Source organism: Penicillium chrysogenum, assembly GCF_028827035.1.
Source record: "Penicillium chrysogenum strain IBT 35668 chromosome Unknown utg000001l_segment0_segment0, whole genome shotgun sequence".
NCBI classification, from domain to species: Eukaryota; Fungi; Ascomycota; class Eurotiomycetes; order Eurotiales; family Aspergillaceae; genus Penicillium; species Penicillium chrysogenum.
In genome coordinates this window covers 6,845,131-6,870,857 of record NW_026622749.1, presented here as the reverse complement: position 1 = coordinate 6,870,857, position 25,727 = coordinate 6,845,131, and the positions used below count along the sequence as shown (strand labels likewise).

General features: G+C 48.9%; 12 protein-coding genes across 12 annotated transcripts; 6 read left to right on the top strand and 6 right to left on the bottom strand.

Moving 5' to 3' along the window:
• Positions 1-322: 322 nt before the first annotated feature.
• N7489_002725 (ATP-dependent Clp protease proteolytic subunit) lies at positions 323-1,364 on the bottom strand (the record flags this gene model as incomplete). The annotated part of the gene is made up of 5 exons (XM_056708480.1): positions 323-744; positions 801-942; positions 1,002-1,027; positions 1,113-1,131; positions 1,197-1,364. 5 exons carry the CDS (start codon positions 1,362-1,364, stop codon positions 323-325), a joined length of 777 nt encoding a protein of 258 aa, XP_056572782.1.
• A 385-nt stretch (positions 1,365-1,749) lies between these two features.
• Positions 1,750-3,003, top strand: N7489_002724 (uncharacterized protein; the record flags this gene model as incomplete). Its single annotated transcript, XM_056708479.1, has 1 exon — positions 1,750-3,003. One exon carries the CDS (start codon positions 1,750-1,752, stop codon positions 3,001-3,003), a length of 1,254 nt encoding a protein of 417 aa, XP_056572781.1.
• Positions 3,004-3,720: 717 nt separating this feature from the next.
• Positions 3,721-4,657, bottom strand: N7489_002723 (uncharacterized protein; the record flags this gene model as incomplete). Its single annotated transcript, XM_056708478.1, has 3 exons — positions 3,721-4,154; positions 4,278-4,452; positions 4,508-4,657. The coding sequence occupies 3 exons, from the start codon at positions 4,655-4,657 to the stop codon at positions 3,721-3,723; spliced, it is 759 nt and encodes a 252-aa protein (XP_056572780.1).
• A 1,989-nt stretch (positions 4,658-6,646) lies between these two features.
• On the bottom strand, positions 6,647-7,353 carry N7489_002722 (uncharacterized protein; the record flags this gene model as incomplete). Its single annotated transcript, XM_056708477.1, has 3 exons — positions 6,647-6,898; positions 6,974-7,078; positions 7,273-7,353. 3 exons carry the CDS (start codon positions 7,351-7,353, stop codon positions 6,647-6,649), a joined length of 438 nt encoding a protein of 145 aa, XP_056572779.1.
• A 573-nt stretch (positions 7,354-7,926) lies between these two features.
• N7489_002721 (uncharacterized protein) lies at positions 7,927-10,868 on the bottom strand (the record flags this gene model as incomplete). Its single annotated transcript, XM_056708476.1, has 6 exons — positions 7,927-8,180; positions 8,616-8,699; positions 8,861-8,978; positions 9,286-9,502; positions 9,703-9,719; positions 10,419-10,868. Coding segments are annotated over 6 exons (1,140 nt in total), but the record flags the coding sequence as incomplete, so codon positions are not given.
• Positions 10,869-11,562: 694 nt separating this feature from the next.
• Positions 11,563-12,588, top strand: N7489_002720 (uncharacterized protein; the record flags this gene model as incomplete). Its single annotated transcript, XM_056708475.1, has 2 exons — positions 11,563-11,613; positions 11,755-12,588. 2 exons carry the CDS (start codon positions 11,563-11,565, stop codon positions 12,586-12,588), a joined length of 885 nt encoding a protein of 294 aa, XP_056572777.1.
• A 177-nt stretch (positions 12,589-12,765) lies between these two features.
• Positions 12,766-14,034, bottom strand: N7489_002719 (NADP-dependent oxidoreductase; the record flags this gene model as incomplete). Its single annotated transcript, XM_056708474.1, has 5 exons — positions 12,766-13,241; positions 13,290-13,421; positions 13,475-13,615; positions 13,696-13,811; positions 13,859-14,034. The coding sequence occupies 5 exons, from the start codon at positions 14,032-14,034 to the stop codon at positions 12,766-12,768; spliced, it is 1,041 nt and encodes a 346-aa protein (XP_056572776.1).
• Positions 14,035-17,448: 3,414 nt separating this feature from the next.
• N7489_002718 (LysM peptidoglycan-binding domain-containing protein) lies at positions 17,449-18,849 on the top strand (the record flags this gene model as incomplete). The annotated part of the gene is made up of 3 exons (XM_056708473.1): positions 17,449-17,466; positions 17,564-17,733; positions 17,790-18,849. 3 exons carry the CDS (start codon positions 17,449-17,451, stop codon positions 18,847-18,849), a joined length of 1,248 nt encoding a protein of 415 aa, XP_056572775.1.
• Positions 18,850-19,336: 487 nt separating this feature from the next.
• On the top strand, positions 19,337-19,705 carry N7489_002717 (uncharacterized protein; the record flags this gene model as incomplete). The annotated part of the gene is made up of 1 exon (XM_056708472.1): positions 19,337-19,705. One exon carries the CDS (start codon positions 19,337-19,339, stop codon positions 19,703-19,705), a length of 369 nt encoding a protein of 122 aa, XP_056572774.1.
• Positions 19,706-20,006: 301 nt separating this feature from the next.
• N7489_002716 (uncharacterized protein) lies at positions 20,007-21,864 on the bottom strand (the record flags this gene model as incomplete). Its single annotated transcript, XM_056708471.1, has 6 exons — positions 20,007-20,468; positions 20,534-20,871; positions 20,927-21,301; positions 21,350-21,546; positions 21,604-21,674; positions 21,724-21,864. 6 exons carry the CDS (start codon positions 21,862-21,864, stop codon positions 20,007-20,009), a joined length of 1,584 nt encoding a protein of 527 aa, XP_056572773.1.
• Positions 21,865-22,298: 434 nt separating this feature from the next.
• On the top strand, positions 22,299-23,608 carry N7489_002715 (uncharacterized protein; the record flags this gene model as incomplete). Its single annotated transcript, XM_056708470.1, has 4 exons — positions 22,299-22,490; positions 22,540-22,644; positions 22,695-23,062; positions 23,113-23,608. 4 exons carry the CDS (start codon positions 22,299-22,301, stop codon positions 23,606-23,608), a joined length of 1,161 nt encoding a protein of 386 aa, XP_056572772.1.
• A 500-nt stretch (positions 23,609-24,108) lies between these two features.
• N7489_002714 (uncharacterized protein) lies at positions 24,109-25,476 on the top strand (the record flags this gene model as incomplete). Its single annotated transcript, XM_056708469.1, has 1 exon — positions 24,109-25,476. The coding sequence occupies one exon, from the start codon at positions 24,109-24,111 to the stop codon at positions 25,474-25,476; it is 1,368 nt and encodes a 455-aa protein (XP_056572771.1).
• Positions 25,477-25,727: the final 251 nt, after the last annotated feature.

Sequence of the window (25,727 nt, the reverse complement as noted above, 5' to 3'; positions counted from 1 at the left end):
ATCATGAACGAAAGCTACTACCATGTCTATAGGTTGTTTCGTTGGATTTATATACGTCAACGGAACCCCCTTACTCAAGGATTTCGGAACCAGCCTTGTTTAATGTTGGACCCTTGGAAGAACCTAAGAGAATATATTCCAACAGTATCCAGAACCAATCCACCTTGAGAAAAACACCCAAACTAGGGAAGGGAAGATGGTTATGACAGATTTTATTAACACTAATCCTACAAAGCAGATGATACAGTCCTATGGACTAACCAGGAGACTCCAAGAACCCCTGGTATATACCAAAGCACCATGAACACATCGGGTATGTAGTTTACGCAGTAGGAGGCTTAGACTCTTCCCCAGCGCCCTCCTTCCCCTGGACTCTACGGTCCAGAATCTCATCAACAACACCCAGCTCGAGCGCCTCCTTGGCACCCATGAAGTAATCGCGCTCCATTAGTTTCTCAATTTCATCGAGGGACAACTTCTTCTTGCTAGTAAGGTGGCGTTGGTAGATCTCATTGAGCTGAGTGCGCACGCGCAGGATCTCTTTCGCATGGATAGCAATGTCGGACGCCTGTCCGAAGTAACCGCCCGAGGGCTGGTGCACCATGATCGAGGAGTGCGGGAGACAGTAGCGCTTGCCTGCTTCGCCGCCGGCGAGAAGGAGAGAGCCCATTGAGGCGGCTTGGCCAACGCAGATCGTGCTCACGGGAGAGGCGATATATGTCATTGTGTCGTAGATCGCGAGGCCTGTGGAATTGTTGGTTAGGGTAGGTCGGGATATCCATCTGAGCAGGGTCACATACCCGCTGTTACTGAGCCTCCTGGGGAGTTGATGTAGAGATGGATTGGTTTGGAAGGGTTATCGGCTTCGAGGAAGAGGAGTTGCGCGACTATCGATGCGGAGAGGGTGTCGTCGACTTGGCCGTTCAGGCAGATGATGCGTTCCTGGGGTTTGATTAGCATGGATTGGTTGCGGAGAGAGTATCCTCTTGAGTTCTGGTTACCTTCATTAATCGAGAGAATATGTCATCTGCAGTGCGCGGTACCGGTTAGTATGTTGATCATGGTTCGGGTCAAATGCACCCATCGTCGTCGAATGCAATTGCGCAACATACAAGTGTGCCAGCTGCCTCCCTGTTCAATGTGATTAGTATATGCGCACTGAATACATTCTTGACCATATATGGTATAAGACATACCACTGTCTCTGTCACGAATGGCGTCGGTGTCCAACTCCGCGGGGGCTGCGCAAGCGAGGGTCCTTGGTTCGAGAAGCATCGTGCAAATCTGGCGGAGGGCCCGGCGATAGCAACGGAGGAATTTTGGATAGACCGCCCCAACTGGCGTATAGGAGCTCTTGAAAGCATCTTCAAAATATGCAAAAGCGATTTGTAGTTGCATGGAGTTGGACCTGCAGAGTCGGGAGATGGACAGTGAACGGTCTGATACGATAAGAGCGGCACTAAGATAAGGAGCTCAGGTGAACGCGGCAATGCCAGTGAAGACCTTCCAGGACCAACTTTCTTTGGGAAGTAGGACGCTTCTGGGAAAAATTTTTGATATACATATTACCTGAGGATTCAATTAGGTCTTCTCATCCCCTATACCGCTATTCGGCAATCACTGTTCTATCGACAACCTCTCCGCAAATAACGGGCTCCGATTGGCTCCTGCAACTGCTCCAAGATCATCTTTTCCGCCCTGAACTGTACACAACTCACCATCTGCTCTATTCCCCCAACCGTCCAAGCAATGGAGTGTGTGGGCACGCGCATTCCGTACGCAAAATGGCGCCTGAATGCGTTCCGACAATTGCTAGCGATTTCACACGCTCAGGCCGTCAGTCGGGGTATCTCGACCTCGCGACAAACGGACCAGCCCAAGGAAGCCATGTTGGAAACAAAGACAGGCAATTCGAGTCCAGACACCGTACCTCCTTCGCAGCGGCTTCCACAGTCTCCTCTTCTCACACGTTCTCGCCATGGGGCTGAAAAGAATCGCAAGAGACGCCCAACGAAACAGGAGGAAGCCGACCTGCTCAAGAACCCATGGGCCCTAATGCTGGCTTCGCCACCTCGTATGTGCTCTGTAACTGCTGCTCGACTGCCGTCAGCCCTAATGGGGACTTGGGGGCTTGTTAGACAACCAGATTCAGACAAGCTCTATATGATGCCTGTCGGTCTGCTGCAAGACTCGCTGCAAAGCGATAAGACAAAGAACCTCAGCTCATCATCGAAGCCAACGATTCCGAGCCAGCAAGAAAGTCTGGCGTCGGAGATACAAGGCCAGGAAGAGGATCCCTTGGACGAATCACCAATTCCAACATCCCCAGATAAACAGACTGGACGCCAGCTCGTGCTTCGCATTGCTGAGCTTCTTCCACTTCTTCGATCTATTTCAGTGCCACTATCCCTATCCAGGAAGGGTGGGAAAAAATCATCGATTATGCGGTTGTTACCGTTCCGTTGGAAGCATCCCCAGGGCCCTGTGACGGCGCACGAAGAGAAAAAGATCATCTGGTCGGAGGATATGCCGGAACTTACCTTGCGGAGTATGAGGGGTTTCGTTGTCAAGAAGCTGGGTATAGTACTCGAGAAGTACAAGCGCGTCGGCACCCCCAACGGGGTCTGGAGGGCTCTGGATCTACCCGAGTACTCAGATGCTGCGCTAAAGGAGGCTCTAGGAAGTCTAGAGCCATTTGATCGGATGGAATGTGGCGGAGTCCTGCTTCTTGGCGCGAAGGATTCTGCGGCTGCTGGTTCTACGTCTTCACCGAGTGTCTCTTTGGACTCGGTGCTTCTCCCGCAAACCGGATCGAAGGTTCCAGTGTTTGATCTGCCAGTGCTCTTTTCTGAGTCTGATATCAACAAACTCCGTGAATCCCACGCTCAGTTCCAACACACTGCGCTGTTCTTCAGACCAGAGGATAAGCTTGGGGTTGATGCGATGATATCTCTCTGGAAAATCAAACGACTTCTTCATGGTTTTGATCCGACACGGCAGTGAAGTCGCCGCATAGACATAATCAAGCAATCCACCCGTGGACGGATCCATTCATTCGACCCTGATGTCATGAGAAGTATATCGACCTGTCAGGTCACAGTTATAGATCACGCTGAGATGGAGCACAAATCGATGTGAATCAGTCACTTGCGTGACTTTGGAAGAATATAGCGAGATGAACAGTGCCATTAAAAGTGCAGCCTAATAATTACGCTACAAATTAAGTGGTGCTCGCTTCCAAAATTACTTAGTTCAACCATATTGTCAATCAAATTGCTAGTGATAATGTTCTCCTAAGACTCTCGGATCATGCCTGCCGGGCTTGAATTGCGTGGATATTCTCATGTGGCCTCTTGCATGGCCCCGCGCACTTCTGCGACACCGTCCACCGTGGACGGTAAACAAGGGAGTCCTGGCGCTTGATAGATAGTATGTATTGGCGGTCCATGGCTTGTCACAGATCTTGCTTCTAAGGAGGATAAACTCTGTTAGTGCCGGGCCGAACACACTTATTCCACATCTACCCATCTAGGCTTTGCATACACGGGATTCTTGCGCGGTTAGGGAAGTGGAGGATGATTGGGATCACTAGTTTAGGACCGGGATTCGGCGAAGGTCATCAGTCCGGATAGTGTACTTATCCCGTTGTAGTAGCCAATCAACCCGATATTCCTTATCCAATGTTTTCCTAGCAGAAGGGTGTAGATGGGTGGTTTCGGTCTATCCACTACCACTGGTGCAATAACCCGAGTGGTATCTACCACCTGACTTGTTCGTCCTTCGTTCGGCATGGTATGATCCATTCAACATCTGCCGCTGATGTGTGGATTGTGGGCAGGCTTGTTGGCCCGGAATCAGTGCTAAACGCTGAGCTCTGAGCGGGTAAAGAGCTGCCAGACCGAGAACTAAGACCCTGTGCGTGGGCGATTGTCGGAATTGTGGCCCAGGTGACTGAGAGGACGTTTGCGCATCAATATCGAGAACCTGAAGCTGAGCATCCCGTACCAATTGGAATGCACCTAGGTCCCTGTGGCGCTCGGGATTTTGCGTTGTTCCGATATGCGACTCGTATACCGCGAAGGCGTTGAAGCTGTTCCGGATCTGGGAGCCCTCCGTGAAGCCTGCTCGTTGAGAGGGAGGTCTTGAATTCACAACTATGATCTATACCAAGTCATTCATCTTGAGTGTGCTTCCGTCTGTAACTTCCATTCCGGCATTGTTAAAAGGAAATGTTCGACAGTTCAGTTAGGGTACGACTCCTCTCGGAATCATATTACCGGTGGATCCTCCATCGATCAAGACCCGGGAGAGCTTGCTTTGTGTGGTAATGTTGCCCTTTGACATTGCGAACACGTCGGCTGCAGTGAAAAATAGAATGGTGCTCCCATCCCGAGGACGGATCATGTCATCGTAAGGGCCCGGTCCGGGTTGGTCTCTTTCTCTGAAACCGAACTTGCGTTGGCCATCGTGAGTCCCACTGGAACTCGAATCTGAACGGTACACTCACCCCTCTGTTCTCAGCGCCCTCGATGGCCTGAGCTGCCTCCTGGTATCCCGCGACCTTTACGTTGTGCACCCAGTGCACTTCAACCTTGATGGGTGGTAGGCTATCACTTGGGAATGACCGTTTAGCCGATGACTCGTTAGACGCGTACATCTCCAACTTCGACTTCTGTGAGTCTATGTTTCGTATTGGGGACCAAGGAGCGGAAGTGCAGGGCTCGTAGCCCTTATAGCACGCGGTGCCCGTGACACCGGTGGCCGATGAACCGGGGAATCCCCAGGTTGTGGGTAGGAGGGGGTCGGCGGGTTGGCGTTGTCCATGATGACATGTCGTCTCTACTCGATCTTTAGCACTCGTTTATAAGAAAGACCGTCTCTTCCAGTAGACATGACAAAGGATGTGCATCCTACCTCAAAGGTTATCACACCATTCCTGAGGCCGTAGAGGACGGTGAATGGGTATCTAAGGGTGGCATAGCTAGTGCCTCTGCCAGTGTGGCAGTAGACTCGTTCTTCCAGGACTTTGAACGGTCGTGAGCATCAAAGTCGAGTTGAAAGCAGTAGCAGTACCAGGTGGCGCGCGTAGTTTCTCAGGCGAGACGACCACCTCACCTGGTGCTTAATCTTGGCGTGGCTCATCTTCTTGGTGGGCAGCCACATGTACTTGCGCAAATGAGACCCGACAAGGGCGTAATAATCGGCAAACACAGTAATGAAATGCGCCCACACAATAACAGGTTCGCCAGTCGGCCATCGGTCGGGGTAAATGTCACCGTCGGAGTTAAAGTCCGCCGGCTATATACCGACGACCTGCCGGTCAGACGCGCCTAAAAGATAGACGCGGGCCTTTGGCATAGGTTTTTCCCAACCGTCGACCAAAGGGATTTCCATCCACCTCTCCTCTGAAATTCATACCATGACGGAATTGGTGTCCGATCCCCAGCGGAGCGCATTATCGTCTCGCTCAGAGCCGACGATGGTGACTCCATTTGACAGCACGTTCTCCTGCTGATGTTTCAGGCCACTCTAGACGGAAGCGTCTCCCGGGTGAGATCTCCCCAGCTCTGTCGCATAAAAGGGGACGGCAGATTCGCCGCATCCTCCAAGCTGTCGATGTCCCATGTTTCTCTCTCGTGGGCTAGCTTGGCCCGGGCGTGAACGGTGTACTTGACGACGACTTTGGCGTAATTGGGTTCGTCGGCAGGTCATATGCTAAGTCGGAGGGGTCTACATTGTCGACCGCATCTTTGTACCAAGCCTTCGTTCTTGCTCGGCGTCTTGCCATGGTGGGGATGAACAGTGTTGGAAGATGAAATTGAACAGGATTTTCGTCGCAAAGGCTTTGAAGATCGGGACAGGGTGGAGTGTGAAGCTGAGATGTTGTCAAGGGAAAGTGTTGGAGAGTGAAAGTAAAAGTAGCGTGATGGTTTGTTTGCTGTTTGTTGGGGATGTGATGTGAGGGATCTGAGTGGGCTCAAAGTGAGAGAAGTAAACACTTCAAGTGCAAGAAGCAAACGCTTTAAGTGAAAGGTTGGGTGTCGCTATTGCAACACCTAAGGGACTTTTGATTCCCCAACAACCTTCAGATGAACGTCCTATGTCACTAGAATGCGCCAAAGAAGACGCCGTCGCCGATACCATGGCCGCGCATATTTGGGCCGAGATCGAGGCTCGCGTAGGGATTCTGGTAGCGTCGCCTCCCATGTGCTCTGTATATGCCGTCCTCGACTGCGGGAATGAGATTGCCGCTATCGTCAGGGCAAGGTAACGGAGACTAAAATCCAGGCGTGAGGTTCCAGGGTCGAATATGATGTTCATGACTCCCGGTAATAAGTTTGTTGTTCATCCGGTGGCTCTTCTCGCTCATAGTTCGGGAATCCAGGATCGCAAGGTAGGTGAAAATACAAAGTGAGATAATGGGATCTCGGTTTTCGTTCATTTTTCAGTCAGATTTCATTGAGCGGTATCAGTTACTACTCTCGCGATAGGTATCAATAGTCACATTGAAGTGAGGCCTGCGTGATAAGGTGCTTTGCCATCCACGTTCTTCGGGCCCTCCCTTTTCCCACTATCGAAACTCACTTTATATTAGCATTCGAGTTCTATTGTACTAGCTTGGGGATACTCAAACTCACCACTACGCTTAGTGGTCACATAGGAAGGTGTATGGGGCCACTGACGAATCGTTCGTCGCGGATACCTTCATCTTTAGCTCCTGAAATAGAGCAGTCGACGGGGCCGCCTCCCCTGTAGGAACGAGCAGCGGAAGTACAGGGCTCGTAGCCCTTAAAATGCGGGGTGCCAATGGCACCGGTGGCCGGTGAACCGGGGGATCCCCGGGTTGTGGGTAGGAGCGGGTATTGGGCTGGGTGTTATCGACCGGGACAGCCCGTCTCTACTCGATCTTTAGCACTCAATCATAGGAAAGACTGTATATTCCAGTAGACATGACAAAGGATATGCATCCTACCTCAAAGGTTATCACACCATTCCTGAGGCCGTAGAGGACGGTGAATGGGTATGTAAGGGTGGCATAGCTAGTGCCTCTGCCAGTGTGGCAGTAGACTCGTTCTTCCTAGAGATATCCATATTATGTTAGTCACCGGTCAAGTCCCACAGAGATATTGTGTATAGGTGGCATAACATTGTGCGTGCTAACATATCGACAGCTCGAATGCCGAGATGCACGACAACTGAAGCCAAACAAAATGGCATATGAGGGGTGAACTGCTTAAGCAAAATGCCCGCAGTATTCCAATGTAGACTCACCTTTGGACCGTTTCGGTCATAAGAGTCCCACATTTTACGGAGGCGCCAACCTCCAATGCCGAGGGCAACTGAGGTTGCCATAGTGCTGTTTTTGATCGGTGATGTTGGTGATAGGTGTTGAGATGGAGAAGTTGAGTGGTGAAGAGATGCGGTAAGAGATGTGGTGAAGAGATAGATGGTGGTGAAAAGAAATGGTAGTGAAAAGAGATGGGTGGGTTTGAATAGGAATTGGGAGAGAGATCAAGGGAAGGAGGACAGATGAAGGAAAAAAAAAGAGAAGTGAGAAGAGAAGCGAGATCTTGGACAAGGTCAGAGAAAGACTTAAGCCTTAAGTTGACTTCGGTCTGACCTGAGAAGTCTATCAGCGTTCTCTCAGAGCCACCACATATCCTCAGACTTCTCTCACTTGGAGTAATTTAGTCAGAATTTCCCATTCCTCATTGTCCAAGACAGCCCTTGGCAGACAACCGTTGAGTGAACTTTTATTCAGCTTATGCACCCAGGTAACAGGTCTCTTTTTCACTGTATAAGGTTTCCAGTGGTTGTAGGAAAGAAGATAGACAGGCTACGAGTTATAGACGTAGAATAAATTTGATTAAGACAGATATGATTCACGGCAAACTGACTTCAAAGTGTGATAGTCGTCTCTCACATTCAACATGAAGTGCTAGAGGAATAGTTGGACAGCGAAATACGAGGTAGCAGACTTTCCAGTACATCGCCTAGTCCATCGGCCACATCTCGCCATCCTGCGTGCCGAAGAGGTGTTTGGACCTCCGTCCTCCCTCCGTAGAGCGAGCTGGCCAGCTCGTAGACGTTATCATGCAGCAACTTGACGACGTGTTTTAGCGTCGCCTGGACGCAGATTCGGCTGGGGTGGCCTTTGTCGTTTTCATGGGCCTCGAAATCTGGTGAGGGTACCCAGGAACTTCCAGATTCCCCCTAGCCCTGAGCTTGTGCGTGTATTAGACTCGGCCTCTAGCACCACTTCAACGACCTGGCCCGCCGGTTGTTGGAAGCGGCCATGCCGTTCTCTTCACCTACGTAGACTCGCTCCCGATGTAGGTTTCGGGGTACAAGTTCGTAGTCAACGGTCCTTTTTGACCATTTCTGGCTTGCGTCGTTATTGTGGGCGCCGTAGGGGAAGTTGTTGACTCTCGTAGGGGAAGAATGGTGCTCTTCGTTAAAGGAGTTTGGATAGTCGGCAAGAACTCAGGGTCAGGGGTAGTCTTTGTTTGATTGGCCCTTGAGAAATGGATCTCAGCCGTCTCTCCAATGAAATCACTGGCTCCGTCGTACGTTTTAGGTGCCCTCGGCTCCCAAAAAGTGACGTCTCTATGCACCGTCACCTTCTTGGTTTGTGGATTGCAAATGTTTCCGCATCGGAGGAATGATCTCGCCCGCTCCATCTGCCTTTGCTTTCTGGCCTGGTGATGCAGTAGGTCATTGTCGTTCCATGTCTTCCATTGTTTCCCATTATTCGACTGCGCATCCCTTCAAACAAATCACGTCCCAATGGCTTCGTAAATGCATCGGCAACATTATCAGAACTCGAAATCAAATGAAAGGCGACGATCCCTTGGCGTACTGCATGGGAAAATCTCGCGATGGCCTTCGAGCTGCTCAGGCCACAGGAGCTTTCGAGTATTGATACCTTCTTTGAAGAGGTATTCCTCCTTGAAAGGCGACTTTGAGGGTGTCCCAATCTGGTTCATTTGTAGGGTCAACACTGACAGGGGCGCTAGGTGGAGTTAACACTCGTCCCCATGGGTAGAGGTCCTTTCTATCCTCAGGAAACGGGTGTCGTACAAAGTGACATCTAGCGTCAATCCCTTTGTTGCCTTAGCATAGTTATCCTCCTGCATTATCGTGACAGCATTGTCGCTGTGTAAACAACGTAACTGGCAGATATCGGTGTATTCCCATCTGAACCTTGTAAATATATATAAAAAAGGTCAAGCAACTGCTGTTTTGTCTCTGGTGAGTCAAGGGAGGCAGAGCTTCACGGGATACCAGCGCCGACAATGATGTCTGTGTCTCTAGATTGCGGACTCCTGAGGCCTGTTGCTTTTCAGGATGACTGCTTGGCTTGGAAGCATCATCGATCTTTAGGAAGACGAAGGTATACCCATCTGTATGCCGTAGGTGGTTGTGATTCTGGAAGAATACTACCACATTGCAAGGCCGATTTCGAAGAATACCGTTGGCACGGTGGGTAACTAGATAGAAACTAGTAAGTACTAGGTCCCATAGTCATTTGTAGTAAATAACATACCACACTCTTTATGGGGAGACTGGGGGCTATGGAAGGTAGCGCACGCACTACTAGAATTATCTAGTATACCCGGAAGGGTCCCTGCGAGGTTTGCCCTGCGACCCTGCGAGTGCGGCGGCCAGTGGTACGGTCCTTCTTCTTTCTCATCTCCTCACGCTGGCGTGTACACAGCCTATTGAACGAGTTAGCTTCAAGATATATCAATAATGGGAGGTGTCAGTGGTGGATAGAAATGCTGCATAAGCACGCAAAAGCACCAGTAGGGGCTGATGGACAGAAGAGTCGCCCGTACATAGGAAGTGGGTGTCACAACACGGTTAATAACCGTACTCTGAAAATTCCTTTAGTACGAACATAACTAAGAGTTCGCATCTCACCTGGAAGGTCATCATCCCATGTCCGAGATTCAGAATTTCATCAGCCCTCTTGGTCTTTTTCGAACATCCCAGACGTCTATTTGTCTTCCATCACACCCACAAGATGCAGCAATCTTGGACGTCGGCCGAGGAGCTTCTGATGGACTTCGTCAGATGAACGAAAACAGGCCGAATTTGGTCATTTCCGCTTCGGACTTCTCGGATCTCCAACAAAGTCTTCTAGCTCCTCAGTCCTCGCAGGCAATTCGAAGAAACGGGTTTCACGCCTAGTGGCAGCCACGCCATGCGGATGGCGATTGTGGTGATTATCCCAGCTCAGGATATTCTTTTCCAATTGGGTCTTGCCTTCTTCCACTGCGTCTTAGTTGCAATCGCAGACCTCGGAGCTTTGCCTCTTGCACTCAATAAAAAGGCTTTGACGATCTTGTCGCCACGGATGTTGGTGACCTCAATATTAGTGCGAGCTTGGGCGTCCTCTGCGGTATATGGCTCACGCTCGAGGCCATAACCTTCCCGAAGCGGAAAGTAAAATCGTAGAATATGGGACCAAATACGGTCAAAAGTGCCCTTGCACGCAGCCCGTTCGAGCACCACAGGTGTCCAATGAAAAGAAGAGGAAGTGCAGAGAGGATGACCGCACTGGAAGAGGGATAGGAGAATACACTATGGAAGTGGTTGTAACAAGAAATAAAGCAGAGCAGGGAGAAATTCCCTGCGACGATAGAGCCGGCATAAAACCTAGCCTTTTGAGCGTCGCATCGCCAAGTTTGCAGCTTCCCTAGCCTTTGGTGGTGGTGTAGGAACATGGATGCCGCTGGCGGCGCAAAGGATCTCATTGCGAGGTCAGCGCTATCGAAGTCCTGATATGAGACCTTGTTTTGTGCTTCTGCGGCGGCTGTAACCGAATTTGACCATTCTGTGTAAACTGTAAGGCGAGGGTGGGACTAGGGGCATAGGTTAGTGACGGTGATGGAGGTCGTGGCCGGCAGTCATATATCAAAGAAGTATTGTGGAGTGGTATAGCATTATGAATGCTAACTGGCATAGGCAGTTCCAGGCCCAAGATGCACGACAACAGAAGCGAAAGAAGAAGAGACATGAGAGGCAGAAGCCTAAGTAAAACGTACCTTTGCAGCGACTCACTCGCTAGCGTCATTCGGTTGACTCTGATAACCCCCATTTGCTGGGAGGAGGTCGGGATGCGATGAAATTGATAGTGAAAATGTTGATGTTGAGTATTTGAGAGAGGGAAAGGAGAAAAGGGTCAGTCGTTGGTGAGGTGTCGAGAGGAGAAAGATCAAAGACAGACATCTGAACCTCAACCTTGGGGGTGCATTGGGTTCAACTTTCGGATGCTCCTGCTCGTATTTTGCTCGGATTTTAAGTACTTCGTCAACCGGGGCAGATAGTACATCTCTGTCAGTAATTCAAGTGTTTTAATTTCCCTAGTCTTAAATAATTGTTAGTTAGGGCATATTCCGTTAGTTGATTCAGGCATCAACCCCGAAAAGTCAGGCTTCCAACCCCTTAACCTATGTCGCTTCGCACTCCGGTACGTTTGTTAGTGCGAGCATCGGCTATTAACCAATTCAACGCCGAACGCCACCTAAGGTCCAATAATTCTCACATCTCATGAATATGTCCGGATGGGTGGTAGCTGCTATGGACGCACTCAACTATGCGGGTGCAGTAAGATTCACACCAGAAAGCGATATCCCAGACCTAAGCGGGAAGGTCATCTTGGTTACCGGCGGTGGGTTGAACCGTATATCCATGATGCATTAATGCCGCATCTAACGTTATGTTTTCCCACAGGAAATGCAGGATTAGGCAAAGAAACAGTCCTCCAGTTGGCTAAGCACAACGAAGAAAATCTTCCTCGCCGCACGATCAGAAGTAAAGGCAGAAGAAGCCATCAAATCGGTAAAATCATCCGTTTCAAATGATGTCGAAGTTGTATGGATACCGCTGGACTTGATGTCAGGCAAATCGATCAAGAACGCAGCGGAGCAAGTAAACGCCCAGTCGTCCCGTCTCGACGTCCTAATCCTCAATGCGGGTGTGATGGCTCTGCCCCCTGGTGAAACTGAAATGGGCCACGAGATTCAGCTCGGCACAAACCATACCGGGCACTTTTATCTCACCAAATTGCTGCTGCCCACACTGCTCAAGACGGCCGAGGAGCCTGACTCGGATGTCCGCGTCGTGTCGCTCGCTTCTGTTGGGCATAATTTCGCACCGGCGTTTGAGAAAATCTTGGATCAAGAGAAGCTTAAGAAGGTTAGCACGACTGCTCGGTATGGAGCGTCGAAGGCTGCCAATATTCTCTTCGCGGCGGAACTTAGCAGGCGGTACCCGTCAATCACGTCGGTGGCTGTTCATCCAGGTATTATTGTAACGAATTTGTATGATTCTCTGAATTCACAGTCGCTGTTTGCTGCTTTGGGCTCTAAATTTTTGCGTTTATCTGGTTCGACAGTGCAGCAGGGTGCATGTAACTCGCTGTGGGCTGCTGCTGGGGCGAAGAAGGAGGAGCTCAGCAATGGAGGATATCATGTGCCTGTTGGAATTTTGGAGCGTCGAAACAAATGGGCATGCAATGAGGATATGGGGAAGCGCTTGTGGGAATGGACTGAGTTGGAACTCACCAAAGCCAATCTCTGATAATATTTGCGTATTTATCTGCTCATAGGCTTGCACATGATTTCAGCCAAGATTGCCATCTAGTTGTTGATAATGAATTCGATTTGTTTTTGTAACGTGGTATATTCTTGCTTAAGTGTAATAAATATGGCTTATATCAGGTAGAGGTACATTCTGAGTTGTCATCAGTTGGAAAAACTACGATTTGACAACTTTGACAACCACCTTCCCGAGACCTCCCTTCCCACTATAAACAATTTGGCACGCAGATCGCACCGCTTCAATATCGGAGAGCTCGACAGTGTTTCCAATCACCGTTCGCAACCTGTGTTCCTCAACATGACTTCTCAACTCGTCCAGATCTTGACCACTCGATTCCAGAAACATATAGGAATACTCAACACCATACCGCCATGCCCTTAGTTTACGAACACAATCGAAAGCATTGAGACCCATTCGTAGAGCAATCGGAATGCCACGATTTTGGGAAAGATCCAGAATTGAAGATTCCTGGAGCTGGTTGCCTGATGGCATGGTCGCAACCGACACGATACATCCAGATTGTGGTTTCATGAGGCAGAGATACTCCATTGCAGAACCAACTGTGTCGAAGATGAAGTCCACTGAGCGAGACTCAATGACCTTTCTTGGGTCGGACTTTGTGTAGTCAATTACTATCAATGTGTAAGTAAGTGGTTATCCATGCGAATTTGAGTCTTTACTCTCATCGACCGTTCCTTCGCCTAGGAGCTCTTTGACTTTTTCCACTTTTGTAGTCGAGACTGTGGTGATGACCTTGCCTGCATGGAAAACATTCTTCGCCAACTGGCATGCAAATAAACCTGTTCCGCTCACTTTTATTATGTTAGATTCATAGACAACAGTTTGCAGGACAAAAGCAACATACGACCAGCAGGCACAAAGACAGTCTTTCCAGCTAGATCCCCTTTGTATTTTCTGAGTGCTTGAAGTGCAGTCATTGCTGCCAGAGGGATTGAAGCTGCATCCTCGAATGACAGTGACGGAGGCTTCAGGGAAATGTATTTCTCTGTACATAGGACAAATTCACTGCAAGACCCTAGTTCTCGAATGTCAGTGGGGTCCTACGATCGTCGGGCCAGCACATACCTCGAGAAATCTCCGGTAGTCTAGTATAGACCTCATCTCCGACTTGAAACTTGTTCACATCTGACCCAATCTCTGTGACTATACCGGCACAGTCATAGCCGATCTTATATGGAAAGCTATTGATGTCAGGGACGCTTCTCGTAATGTATATGGGACCACATACGTGTCTTTTGCCGCCAACTTGAGCATCCCATCAGCCTTCTTCACATCGATTGGATTGATGCTCGCCGCGTGAACCTTGATGACCACATCTTTTGGATCGCTGAGCTCCGGTTTAGGCAATTCAGAGACCTGGTAGCCCGATGGCTTTGAGTATGACGGAATGTTCAAGGACAACATATCCGGCTTAGAATTTCTCTGAGATGTCAAAATAAACAAATCAACGTCGTGACCACACTATTTAAACTGCTCGATGGTTGAACTGAAAAGACCGTCCGGATGCCGGATCCGTCTCATAGTTCATCTCGGACCCACAGTAACGGGTTAACTATCTCCCCGATGCCGAGCAAAGGCTGAGATTATTCAACACGCCGTGGTTCTCGACCAATTCTTTTGGATACAGGTCGCAAGATTTAACTAACACGGAAATCTTCGAGATAACGCTGCTTAAAATCAGTGGTATTGTGGGAAGAAGATTTAGGCACGTTTTGTTCGTTGGGTGTACAAGATGGTACATTTGTGTTGTAGTGTGCCCAAGTTACCCCACAGATAACTACAGTTTTCCACAAAACATATATCACGACAGGAAGCTCGCGACCAGGCTTTATGGCTTGGAGTGGAAACGTCTTACATTCCAATATTCATTCTGATTCCCGTATACATGTTGTAGCTAAGCTCTCGGCTGCGAGTTTGTATGTGAATCCTCCCGGTGGAAGCGGGCACCTGCAGGTCCACGGGTGGATACGTCACTGAGCCTTGGATCGTTATTTTGCTACCCATGGATATATCAACTACTCGGTCAACGCAAACTTCACTTCAATCCAAGCAATACAATACATATGTAGGTGTCCTACGACTCGGGGAGGTCATTGTACCAGGTGATTTCTAATCTCTACATATGTACGGAGTACAGGTATGACGTCAGGCTTCTCGCTACTTTCTACATCGTCCGTCGCAGACGGGTGAAAGGAGCTGGATTCTCAGGGGCTGGTTAGTTGAAGGCCGTTCAGGCTGATCGTTATTTGAATCGAAAAAGATGGCTGTAAAGTCTAGCAATGTGTAAGTGACGATCCTGGATCTTCAGGAGAGACTGAGAGGTACAAGACACCCCTGAGAAATATATTCGCTCATATATTGTTTTCGGCTGCGCGTATGGAGTAGTATAGATGGGATTTGTGGACCGAATTGTCCATGGGCAAACTATTGTTGATATTCTGCGTATCAACGATGGTCTGCTTTAATTATTTCGGACTAATTCGAGGGGCTCTAGACAAGGTTGTTTCACCCGTGTTTGAGACACAGTTAGACTTCAGGCAACATAGAATCTGCCGAAATCCTCATGTCCATATATGGTACTATGCCCTCGAAACAGTGATTTACTCACTATTAATAGGCGTTCGGTCAAATGCCTTCTTAGTTAGTGCGCGCAAGGGCCCCAACCTTGCTCAGCCTCAGTCTTAGCCACCGTCTTTGATTGAAGCCACTATTGTATCATATACTTCCGATGTACGAAGTACTCTGTATTGATCAATTCTTTTGAAATAATACTAGCCCACCAAATGACTGTTTCTGGTATAAACACGTAGCGCATTGGGCCATAAAACCAAAGTGATATTTAGCTTCTTGTACAACGAGTGACCACGTGGACAGAATAGTTATTAGGATGCAAACATTCGAATTACTGTCCAACAGCGTCGAATGCCAGCTGTATTCGCCATGTCTTGGCGTTTACATATTCTACAACGGACTAGGCCAAGGGCTGGCAGCACTCATTTCAGAGATCAGGTGGCTGTTTGTCAATATATAAACCCAAATGCAAATTTTTCGGAATAAATTACCAAGGAGTACTTTTTTATTGAGTGCGAGCAAACAAGTATTGACGGCTTTCTTGCAGATTATTGCGGGTCCTTTGAAGGTTTGCATCATTAGCGACTCAAGGCATACATTTGGACCCTTGGCATGTTAGCAACCTCGAATACGAGGGATTTCAAAAGGATCAAACGTAGTTCCAATCCGAAGGTGTTACAAAGCGATCATAGATCACTGATGGCCGGTGGCTGGCGTCATATCCTACCACACTGTAGATTCCTGGTTAGGTAGGTGCTCGGTCTGTCGATCACTGTCAAGCTTCTGCATAAGATGTTGCATTGAATTGCATGATCCAGCCTCGGAAGTCCGAAGGTACATTTGCGATGACGGCTGGGCACCGGAGGCGGTCCATCTGACTAAAATCATAATTTACCTAAGTAATTACTTTGTTGATCCATGACTAGCCAAATAGTACAACATCAAGTCTCCGAGATAAAAGTGAAAGAGATCAAGAAATGAATAACGGTGATATTCTTCCACCTTCTACTGTGGGTTAGGCAAAGCGGAGAAGTACGCGTTCACAGTTAAAAGAACTTTGTTTTGCCGGTGAGCCTGAGCGTCCCCACTGCACTATGAATAACCTTGAAGACATCTTCGTGTCTAATTAGTTGTAGTGTGACTCGTATAAAAAAAGTAATAATTCCAGGGTTGGGCGTGGTCATTGCAAGCGTAGAAAGGTGAAGCTAATGGGGCCGAAATGCTGTAGTCCGGGTAGAACTATAATGCACCATATAGTTAACTAGTGGTCCTAATAAAACTGGAAGAATCAATTGAGAGAATCTATTCCATAATCATTTGCCGTACAACAAAAATGAAAATGAAAATGCAAATTGGTCTTTGTTCGAGTGAGACCTCCAGAGTAGGAGTGCCTGAGAAAGCAGGCCACAATCAGCCACCAGCGCCTCGGGTATTCCATGCCAATGCAACCCTCCATATTCCCATATTCCCATGCCTCTTTGTCTTATTTTGTGGAACAAACGGGGTCCCACATCCTTAGCCCCAAAGCAATTTATTTCCCGTTCGAATTCAAGCCCGAATGTGATAAAGTGATAAAGTGCGAGATGCATGAATACCCGTCACATGCAATGAAACCCTGGACCTGACACGGGTGAATCATCCAGGTACCAGGGGAGAAATCCAGGAACACACAGCGCAGAACCAACCGGAACCCAAATGTCCAAAGTCTCTTGTCTTTGATCAGCCACCCGGAAGGGCCAGAAGAGGAGACAAAAAAGGACGAACTCCGCCGGAGTTCCACATGGATGATCCTAGCCTCCCCACATAGGGCCAATCACCAGCCCACGAACGGGATGATGAACGCCGATGAACGCGATCATTGACTCGAAGGACCAACTAGGCTCGCCCACATTGCTCAATGCCATCTGAAACCGACCAATGGCTCAATAACCAGGCGGCCGGGTCCCCTCTCGGGCGGTGTTTCAGCCCTTACAGGCACTATACCCTCCTGCGCAAGGCCCAGAGCCCGCTATTGGACCACTTTTACAGCCACCTCTGAACGTAATTCGATTCCGCTGCGGGCCTCGACTGATCACTTTACCAAACGAGAAAGGAAGGGCAAAGGGCACACAGCCAGTCGTGAGTACATATACTTTCGTTCCCCGTCTCCTCTTTCCTTTTTCTCGACCGTGCAAGCAGGGCTTCTTCCACAGTTCCTTATCGTTTCTTTGTCGCTTCGATTTCGTCGTCCCCATTCCATCCCTCAAAATGTTCTTTCCTTCATTGGTATGTCTATACTTCGCATGAACCACAGGTCGAGCGCGACATGGTCCACAGCTCCACCCCCAACCAATCGTGCAACCATCGCTAATTTCGCACATAGATCCTGGCTGCTGGCAGCCTGCCTACCCTCATTCAAGCCATTCCTCATGGCGCGAAGCCCCATCACTCTTTGCACCGGCGCGCCGCTGCCACCTATGCCGTCATGGGTGGTACCGGCGAGGTCTCTGACGGATGGCCTTCCATGAGCCAATGGTCGGAGTACGAGACTCTGTGAGTAGATCGACCCGAAAAGAAAAGAAGAGCATTGAACTGAACATTATTATTAGCTGGGGTCTCAACCAAATCCTCATTGCCGCATCATGCGACAACTCTGATGACGAAACAAGCGACATTAACACTAGCATCAAGTCGGTCGCCAGCGAAACTGGTGTTGATCCTCGATTCATTCTTGCAGTTGTTATGCAAGAAAGCAAGGGCTGCGTTCGCGTTCACACCACCAACAACGGTGTCCAGAACACTGGTCTCATGCAGAGCCACGCTGGCGAGGGCTCCTGCAACAAGGACGGCAGCAAGACAACACCCTGCCCCTCCTCCATGATTAAGCAAATGATCAAAGACGGCACCGCTGGAACCAGCCAGGGCGACGGTCTCAAGCAGTGCTATGAGGCCCAGACCGGCGGCGAAGCTGCCAAGTACTACAAGGCCGCACGCACCTACAACTCTGGCTCCATCGACTCGTCCGGCAACCTCGGTCAGGGCATCGCAACCCACTGCTACTCCTCAGACATTGCTAACCGCGTCCGCGGCTGGGCTGGTGACGTGACCGAGTGTGTCGAATCTACCATTGGAACCCTTACTAGCGCCGTGGGATCGGTCCTCGGTGGTTCCGACGACGACTCGAGCTCTTCCTCTTCCTCGACCGCTGCCGAGCAGCCTACGGAGTCTGCTGAGCCTGTCGAGAGCTCTTCCTCGGTTGCTGCTGAGCCTACCCAGGCCTCCTCCGCTCCTGTCGAAGCCGCCCAGCCAGCGGAGACATCGTCCGCCGCATCCGAGACCACTTCCGTGGCACCTGCCCCCACCTGGACCCCCAACGTGAACGTGCACATGGCCGCGCAGAGCCCAGCCCCCACCCCATCCTGGACAACCAGGTCCGCGCCAGCCGCAACAACTGCACCAGCAGTCCCCAGCTCATCCGAAACAGCTCCTCTCTATCCCTATGCCAGCTCTTCATGCCAGAAATACTACACTGTTACGCACGGTGATTTCTGCGAAAAGTTGACCGAAACTGTCGGAATCTCCTTCCCTGATCTCCGCAGTTTGAACCCTGGCCTCGACGAGAAATGTTCGGATCTGTGGCTCGGATATCAGTACTGTATCAAGGCTTAAGTTCGAGCCTCTGATCTACTTTTGGATTTTTTTGTCTTTTACTGATTCCCAGGATCTTTTGGATCTACTTTTACCTTCTTCCTCTCTTTAAGGCGGTGCCTTCTTTGTATATAGCATGAGCTTGCTCTGCAAAAATTGGCTGTGGGTGATGCTGGCACCCGCCCATGGTCTTTTTACGATGAATGACACCAGCGAACTCTTTTTTTCACACTTACACTTTCTGTCTTTCTTTGACCATTGTAGAGCATGCGTATATATACTCTAGAGACAAAGGAAGACAAAGAAGGACCCGTTTTGGCTATAGAGAATGCATTCGAAAATTTGACAAAGCTATTGTTCAAATGATAGATCAGTATTTCTTCTAAAGGCCCGAAATCAAAGGACATTGTTAAAATCCCATCATCACTGTCTCTGGCCTTCTATTTAAACAAGCTTTAACCACTTATACAATCAACTAACAGCCAGAAAGTACCGATAAGCCCTCAATATGATGATGCAACCAGCTATGTTCAGATACAGGTTCGGGGGTCCGGGTCTTCCCGAATGGGAGATGAGTGATTATGAATGCGTTTACTTTGTGACAGTGCGTTTCCACGAGAAACACAGGAGGTATTCCAGCGAAAAGCTCATGCAAAGTATGAGTCGCCGAATTAAAAACGGTGAGGCCGAGGTCAGCCTTAAGCCTCTCCATCGTCACACTCCGCGATGCGTCTCAATGCCGGTCTATGGACCATATGACGCCCCGAGTGCTGTCGTTCTTGCAACCGCTAGAGAAGTTGCACAGACGCGCTTGAATGAAATCCAGCAAGGGTTTGTGGAGATTGACATGGATCTTCTGTTCGGTCGTGAGCATTAGGGATACCCTTTGATTATTTCGATATTGGTTATTTTGGCTTGCAGTCTGTGAATATAGCCTTTAACTATTCTGATATATTCTTTCTCTATTGTACATGTGTAAACGTTTATTGTATACTAGTACTCTTAGAACGATCCTTCCAGTATAAACCAGTGCCTGTCTGTCGTATAGAAAAACCAACTAACTTGGAAAGTCTCCATTTTCGTCTAATTAACTGCTTAGTTATGATCCATTGCAAGAGAATATAATGCATGCCTCATCTATAAGTTCACATATTGTGTAAACAAGCAATAAAAACAAATCATTTCAACTGAAGTGCTCCCCCTTCCACAGCCAGTCGAATAACCTCCTTATTCAATCCCTCCCAGCCAGTCCGTCCCTTGATAAACCAATACACAAAGGCAAATAACGTACTGGCACCAAAAATTGGTGCCGCATAGTTCATATTCTCACCAGTAACCGGTAAGGCTGATGGGAATGCCAGCCACACTGTAACCCAGGCAGTATACACCAAAGCAAAGACATTAACCGGAAGACCCCATATTCCCATATTCCAGTTTCCAAGAGGCGCCGCATGCTTCTGAAACCGATTATGCACCATGCAACTAATAGCAATGAAGTATGACATGAAGAGGCCAATCGACCCCAGTGCAACGAACGCCCCAAAGGCAGCACCGTCGGCGATGTTCAAACATGCTAGCATCATCACAATAACCACTGGGAGCCAGACGGCGCGAATCGGCACATTGTGCTTGCGGTCAATCTGCCATTGTCAGCAAATACCTCCTGCGTCGTTTTATATGGCACTCTGGCGCAGGTGATACATACATGACTAAACCACTGGGGAAGGGCCCCGTCGCGAGCCCATGCCCACGTCAATCTCGAGACAGACGCGATACTCGCGAGATTGACCGATAGCGAGATCACAAGTAAACCACTGACCATCGCGGTGGCGGCTTTCACGGACCCGGTTGCTTGCCGGCAGATCTCAATTATCGGGAAGCTTGATTTCTGCGCTTCCTCCACCGAGCCCATCGTGAAGAGCATACAGACGACCATTGCGTATGCCAGAATACCGTTAGCAATGACAGTATAAAAGATCGATCTCGGAACTGCTTGTTTGGCTCGACGGACTTCTTCACTCATGTGTACAGCGCCGTCAAATCCTGCGACGCTTAGCTTGCTGTCTTTACTTCTTCCGAGTATATAGTGTATACGTACCGACAAACCCCCAGACAGGGGTGAGCAGACCTATATTCCACGCGGGAAAATTCGCCCAGCCCGAGGTGCTTTGCGTGTGTAGAAAGACAAATTCTGGTGTGTGACGGGGTGCTAGAGCTACCAATACAACCAGAAACACAATCAACAGACAGATGTGTAGAATACCCGCCAGCATTTCAATCCATGGAATCCGCCAAAATGTATACATGTTCATCAACGCTTGGACGATAAGCATGCCGACAATGATGAGGGTGATGTGCCATTGCTTAGGCTCGTATTCTGGGTAATTCACACTCGCCAGGCCCTGGATCATTGTAGCAGTGGTGTTGGCAACACCGGCGAGCGTGGAAATCCACGCAAACCAAGTCACCCAACCTGCGTAATGTTAGCATTGAGTCAACAAGTACTCGATTAGTGACATACCCTGCATCCAAGTGATGAACTTCTTCTGATTTGCCGGTGCTAGGTTATGTGTCCAGTGATACTGGGCCCCAGCAATTGGTTGCATTGATGCCATCTCGGCTAGCGAGGCAGATTGTGCCATTGCGCCAAACACCACAATCACTATGCCCCAAGCTAAGGCTTCAGGGCCACCATTTGAGAGCACCGTGCTTAAGTTCCTAAATAGTGGTTGTGTTAGTAGTGCTGAAGCACAACAAGGAACAAGACTCTCATACAACGCCTGAGTCTCCCAGCTCGACAAGTAAGTAAGTGAAAAGAAGAATATTTGAGTGAAATTGAAAAGTCGCTGTATACTGTCTCAGCTCGGCAAGCGCTATCGAGTTAACAAAACATACCTTAGGCGAAACCTGCTCCGTGAGTTCATTCTTTTTACGCGGGCTGTCATAGGCATTGGTGACATTTGCATCTTGGCATGATACGACTTTTCCAATGACTACGCTTCCCCTCTCCAAAGGGAGCATCTCAAGGCGCTCCATTTGCAAATGTTCTCGGCACAAAAATGGCAGTTGACGGAAGCAAAAATCTTGACAAGTCCCGAAGGAATACCGGAGAAAGAAAAAGCAAAACTGTCATGGAGGCCATGATTCAAAAAAGCAAGGATCATGCAGAATCCTTGTCTTACAGTGTATTTTCCTTGTCTTGCCTGGATGGGATCGGCGTATGCTGCAGCACCAATATCCGGCCTGCGTTCGAGGTGGGACCAGAAGATGCATGGTTGTAGAACCTGAGGTAGACCGACCAGTCGCAAGCCAAGAATGATCGCGCTCGTGTGTCTTTGGTGGTGTGGAAGATCCAATAAAGAACCTGATATGAGGAGAGTCGGACAATGGTTGTATTCTCCATATATCATGTAAAATCTACGACATAAACATGATCCAGTTCAATTATGTCCAAGAATCTTTCGACTACCATGCCATCCAGCATAACAGTTCTTCTTCCGCCACTCCTGCCTGTCACTGAAAATGATCACGGTGCTTGGGTTATCACCGTGAGCACTATCCTTCTTATTATTACTATCCTCGCGACAACAGTGACCGTGCTATCTCGCATCCGCATTTTACGCGGGGTTTCCTGGAGCGATTCCACTTTATTTCTCAGCTGTGTAAGTGTCTTTGCCTTGAATAGTTGCCTCTTCTAACTCTATGCACTAGATGATATACGTTCCTCAGACTGTGTGCGTGAATATAGCCAGCTCCAGTGGCATTGGCAAGCACCGAGATGCGCTGAGCAATGCCTCCTTTGAAAGATACAGCAAGGTAGGAAGGTTAGACACTTTCCCCGAAAGGCTATATTCTAACATAATCAGACGCTCTTCGTTAGTCAACTATTCGCCATTCTCGTCTTGGGATGTTCCAAGGCCGCCGTTGCACTTCTCGTCCTATCATTGCAACCTTTTGAGAAAACAACGCTCGCATGCAAGATTGTTTTGGGCTTGGTCAGCACCTGGACCCTAGCCTCATTAATAGCGCTCGGAAACCAGTGTGATCAACCGCAACCGTGGAACTCCAGCACCGGGCGCTGTGTGGATCGAGAAGTGTTATATATCGCACTGGGAGGCGTCCATATGTTATTAGATGTGGTAATTATAGGGCTGCCAGTGACTCTACTACATCAAGTCCAGATATTGCGGTGGAAGCGCCACCAGATCTCTGCCCTGTTTGCGATGCGGATCCTGTGAGTGAATCTCTCAAACATAAGTAAAATTACCATCTAATCCTACACAGAGTTCTTGCGCTGACTATCGCTGGTCTACGCTCCCTCCGACCACTCTATAACTCCAACCCCTTAGATGAAACATGGAATGCCCTCATGCCAGCCATCTGGCTACAATTAATCCTCAGCTCTTCAATTATCTGCACATGCATCCCAACCCTCAAACGAGTCCTCGCCGAGCTCCAGACAGGCATGATGGCCGGAATAGTTTCAGACTTTTTCGAGCAGTCTGTCTCAGGTCACACCAACTCAGGAGATCGATCAGCGTCCAAGTCTGATAATGCTGTTGGACAAGGATCAGGATCAGGGTCGGCGTCCCGCTCCCCAATTCGAAAAGACTCGTTCGACATTGAGCGCGTGGATAGCCAAAAGAGCCTGCGCGGAAATGACACTGTGCGAACGATCAACTATGAGGCCTTCTATGAAGGGCCTGATTCTTCTAGGGCCTCATCTTCCCAGAAGGATGTGAGCGATTCTCCGAGTATATATTCACAAGGCGGAAGTTAAAGGCAACTGGAGTTGAAAGGTTGAGATTATTCTGGCAAAGTACATCTACTGTTGAAGATATATCGACCTAGCTAGTTACTTGGAGGTTGCGTGATTATATACCCAATTAGATTATGTTGCATCAACCCACACATGTGGATATATAGATCTTTTCAGATATATTCGGATAATATATCGTTACCCCTGTACAAGGTTGCAGAAGTGGCATGCAGATCAGATATCCGGCATTTGGTGCAATATCGCTCTGCCCTCTCCATTTTGGCCGATGGTGCTGTCAATAGGCGGCCCTGGTTCTGTGAAAAAGAAATATATATTTAGAGAATGTATCCGAATTCTGCCTTTAGAAATTTTAGCCCAGATACTGAATCGAATTGATTTCTGATTCATAGTGAGCCACGTTGACTCACGGGGATGTGGGGGCAATGTGGGCTATATATCTCCACTCGAGAGGAACAAAGATGTCGAAACTGTTCTTTTACCTATTTTCTATCTTCTAAACAATGACAGACATCCTCGACATACTAGGTCAAACTCCGAGTCTGTACAAACTGTACACGCAAATATGTTCCATCTACCGCGTACCCAATTCATCTTCTCATGACAGCATCATCGACACCTTAACAAACGGACTTGACCGATTGGCAAGAGATTTCCCATGGCTTACTGGCCAGGTTGTCAATGAGGGCGCAGGGGATGGTAATACAGGCGTCTTCAAAATAGTTCCCCTCGAGAAAATCCAGCTCGTGGTGAAAGACCTACGACATGACCCCTCTGCACCGACAATGGATGGGCTTCGCCAGGCCGAGTACCCTTTCGCCATGCTCGACGAGAACACCATTGCTCCTTGCACGACACTAAACCTACCGAGTCATTTGCCAAGTATCACAACCGAGTCAGCACTGGTCTTCTGTGTCCAGGCAAATTTTATCGAGGGCGGGTTGATGCTCACGCTAGTCGCTCAGCATAATGTCATGGACATGACTGGCCAAGACTTTGTTATCGGATTACTGTCCAAGGCTTGCCGCAATGAACCTTTCACAAGCGACGAACTTGCAATCGGTAACATGGATCGGAGCCATCTCATTCCACTACTGGAGGATTCGTACACCCCGGGCCCTGAGCTCGCTCGCCAGATTGTGAAACCCCCGCCAAGCGTCAAAGATGTCTCGGATCCTGTTACACCTCCAAAATCTACATGGGCTTACATTGAATTCTCCGCGGCACAGCTTGGCTCGCTCAAAGCTCTTGCGACGAACACTTTGCCTGCCTCTACAGACTTCATCTCGACGGACGATGCTGTCAGCGCTTTCATCTGGAAATCCATCGCCCGTGCCCGGGCTTCTCGTCTAGAAGCTACATCTGAGTCGATGCTTACGCGCGCAGTTGACATGAGACAGCGTTTTGGTCTTCCCCAGGGCTATCCGGGTCTCATGCAAACATTGACATACAACACCAACACTATCCAGAAATTATCCGAGGAGCCTTTGGGTATCGTTGCCGCCGAGCTTCGGTCCCAGCTCGACTCCAATAAGAATGATCTTGTATTCAATACCCGTGCCCTCGCCACAGTTCTCAACCGCTCGGCTGACAGGACCAAGGCGTCTCTTACTGCCACGGTCAACGTTTCGTCGGATTTCATGCTTAGTTCGTGGTCGAGGATTAGCTCTTATGATCTCGATTTCAATCTAGGATTGGGAAAGCCCGAAGCCGTGCGGAGACCACGCTTTACTCCCTTCGAGGGCTTGGGATATTTGATGCCTCGATCGGCTGCGGGTGAAATGGCTGCTGGCATCTGTCTGAGAGATGAAGACTGGGAACGGTTAAAGGTAGATGGGGAGTTTACGAAGTATGCTAGGTATATTGGATAGTGGTATATATATGAAACGATGTAAATATCACACTCTACAGTATATGCGTGGATGCTACTCTCCTACATAACAACAGAGTCGAGGGTCAACCGTCGATCGTCTCCGCATTCCGTGTCTCCGCATTTGGGAGTCTCCTTCCTTCATCTCTCTTACCTTCATCTCTCCCACACTCTCTGCTCTTTAACTCGATTCTTTATTCTCATCATACGATTGTTTAGGCTTGCTTTCAATTATAATATCAACGTCGCGTA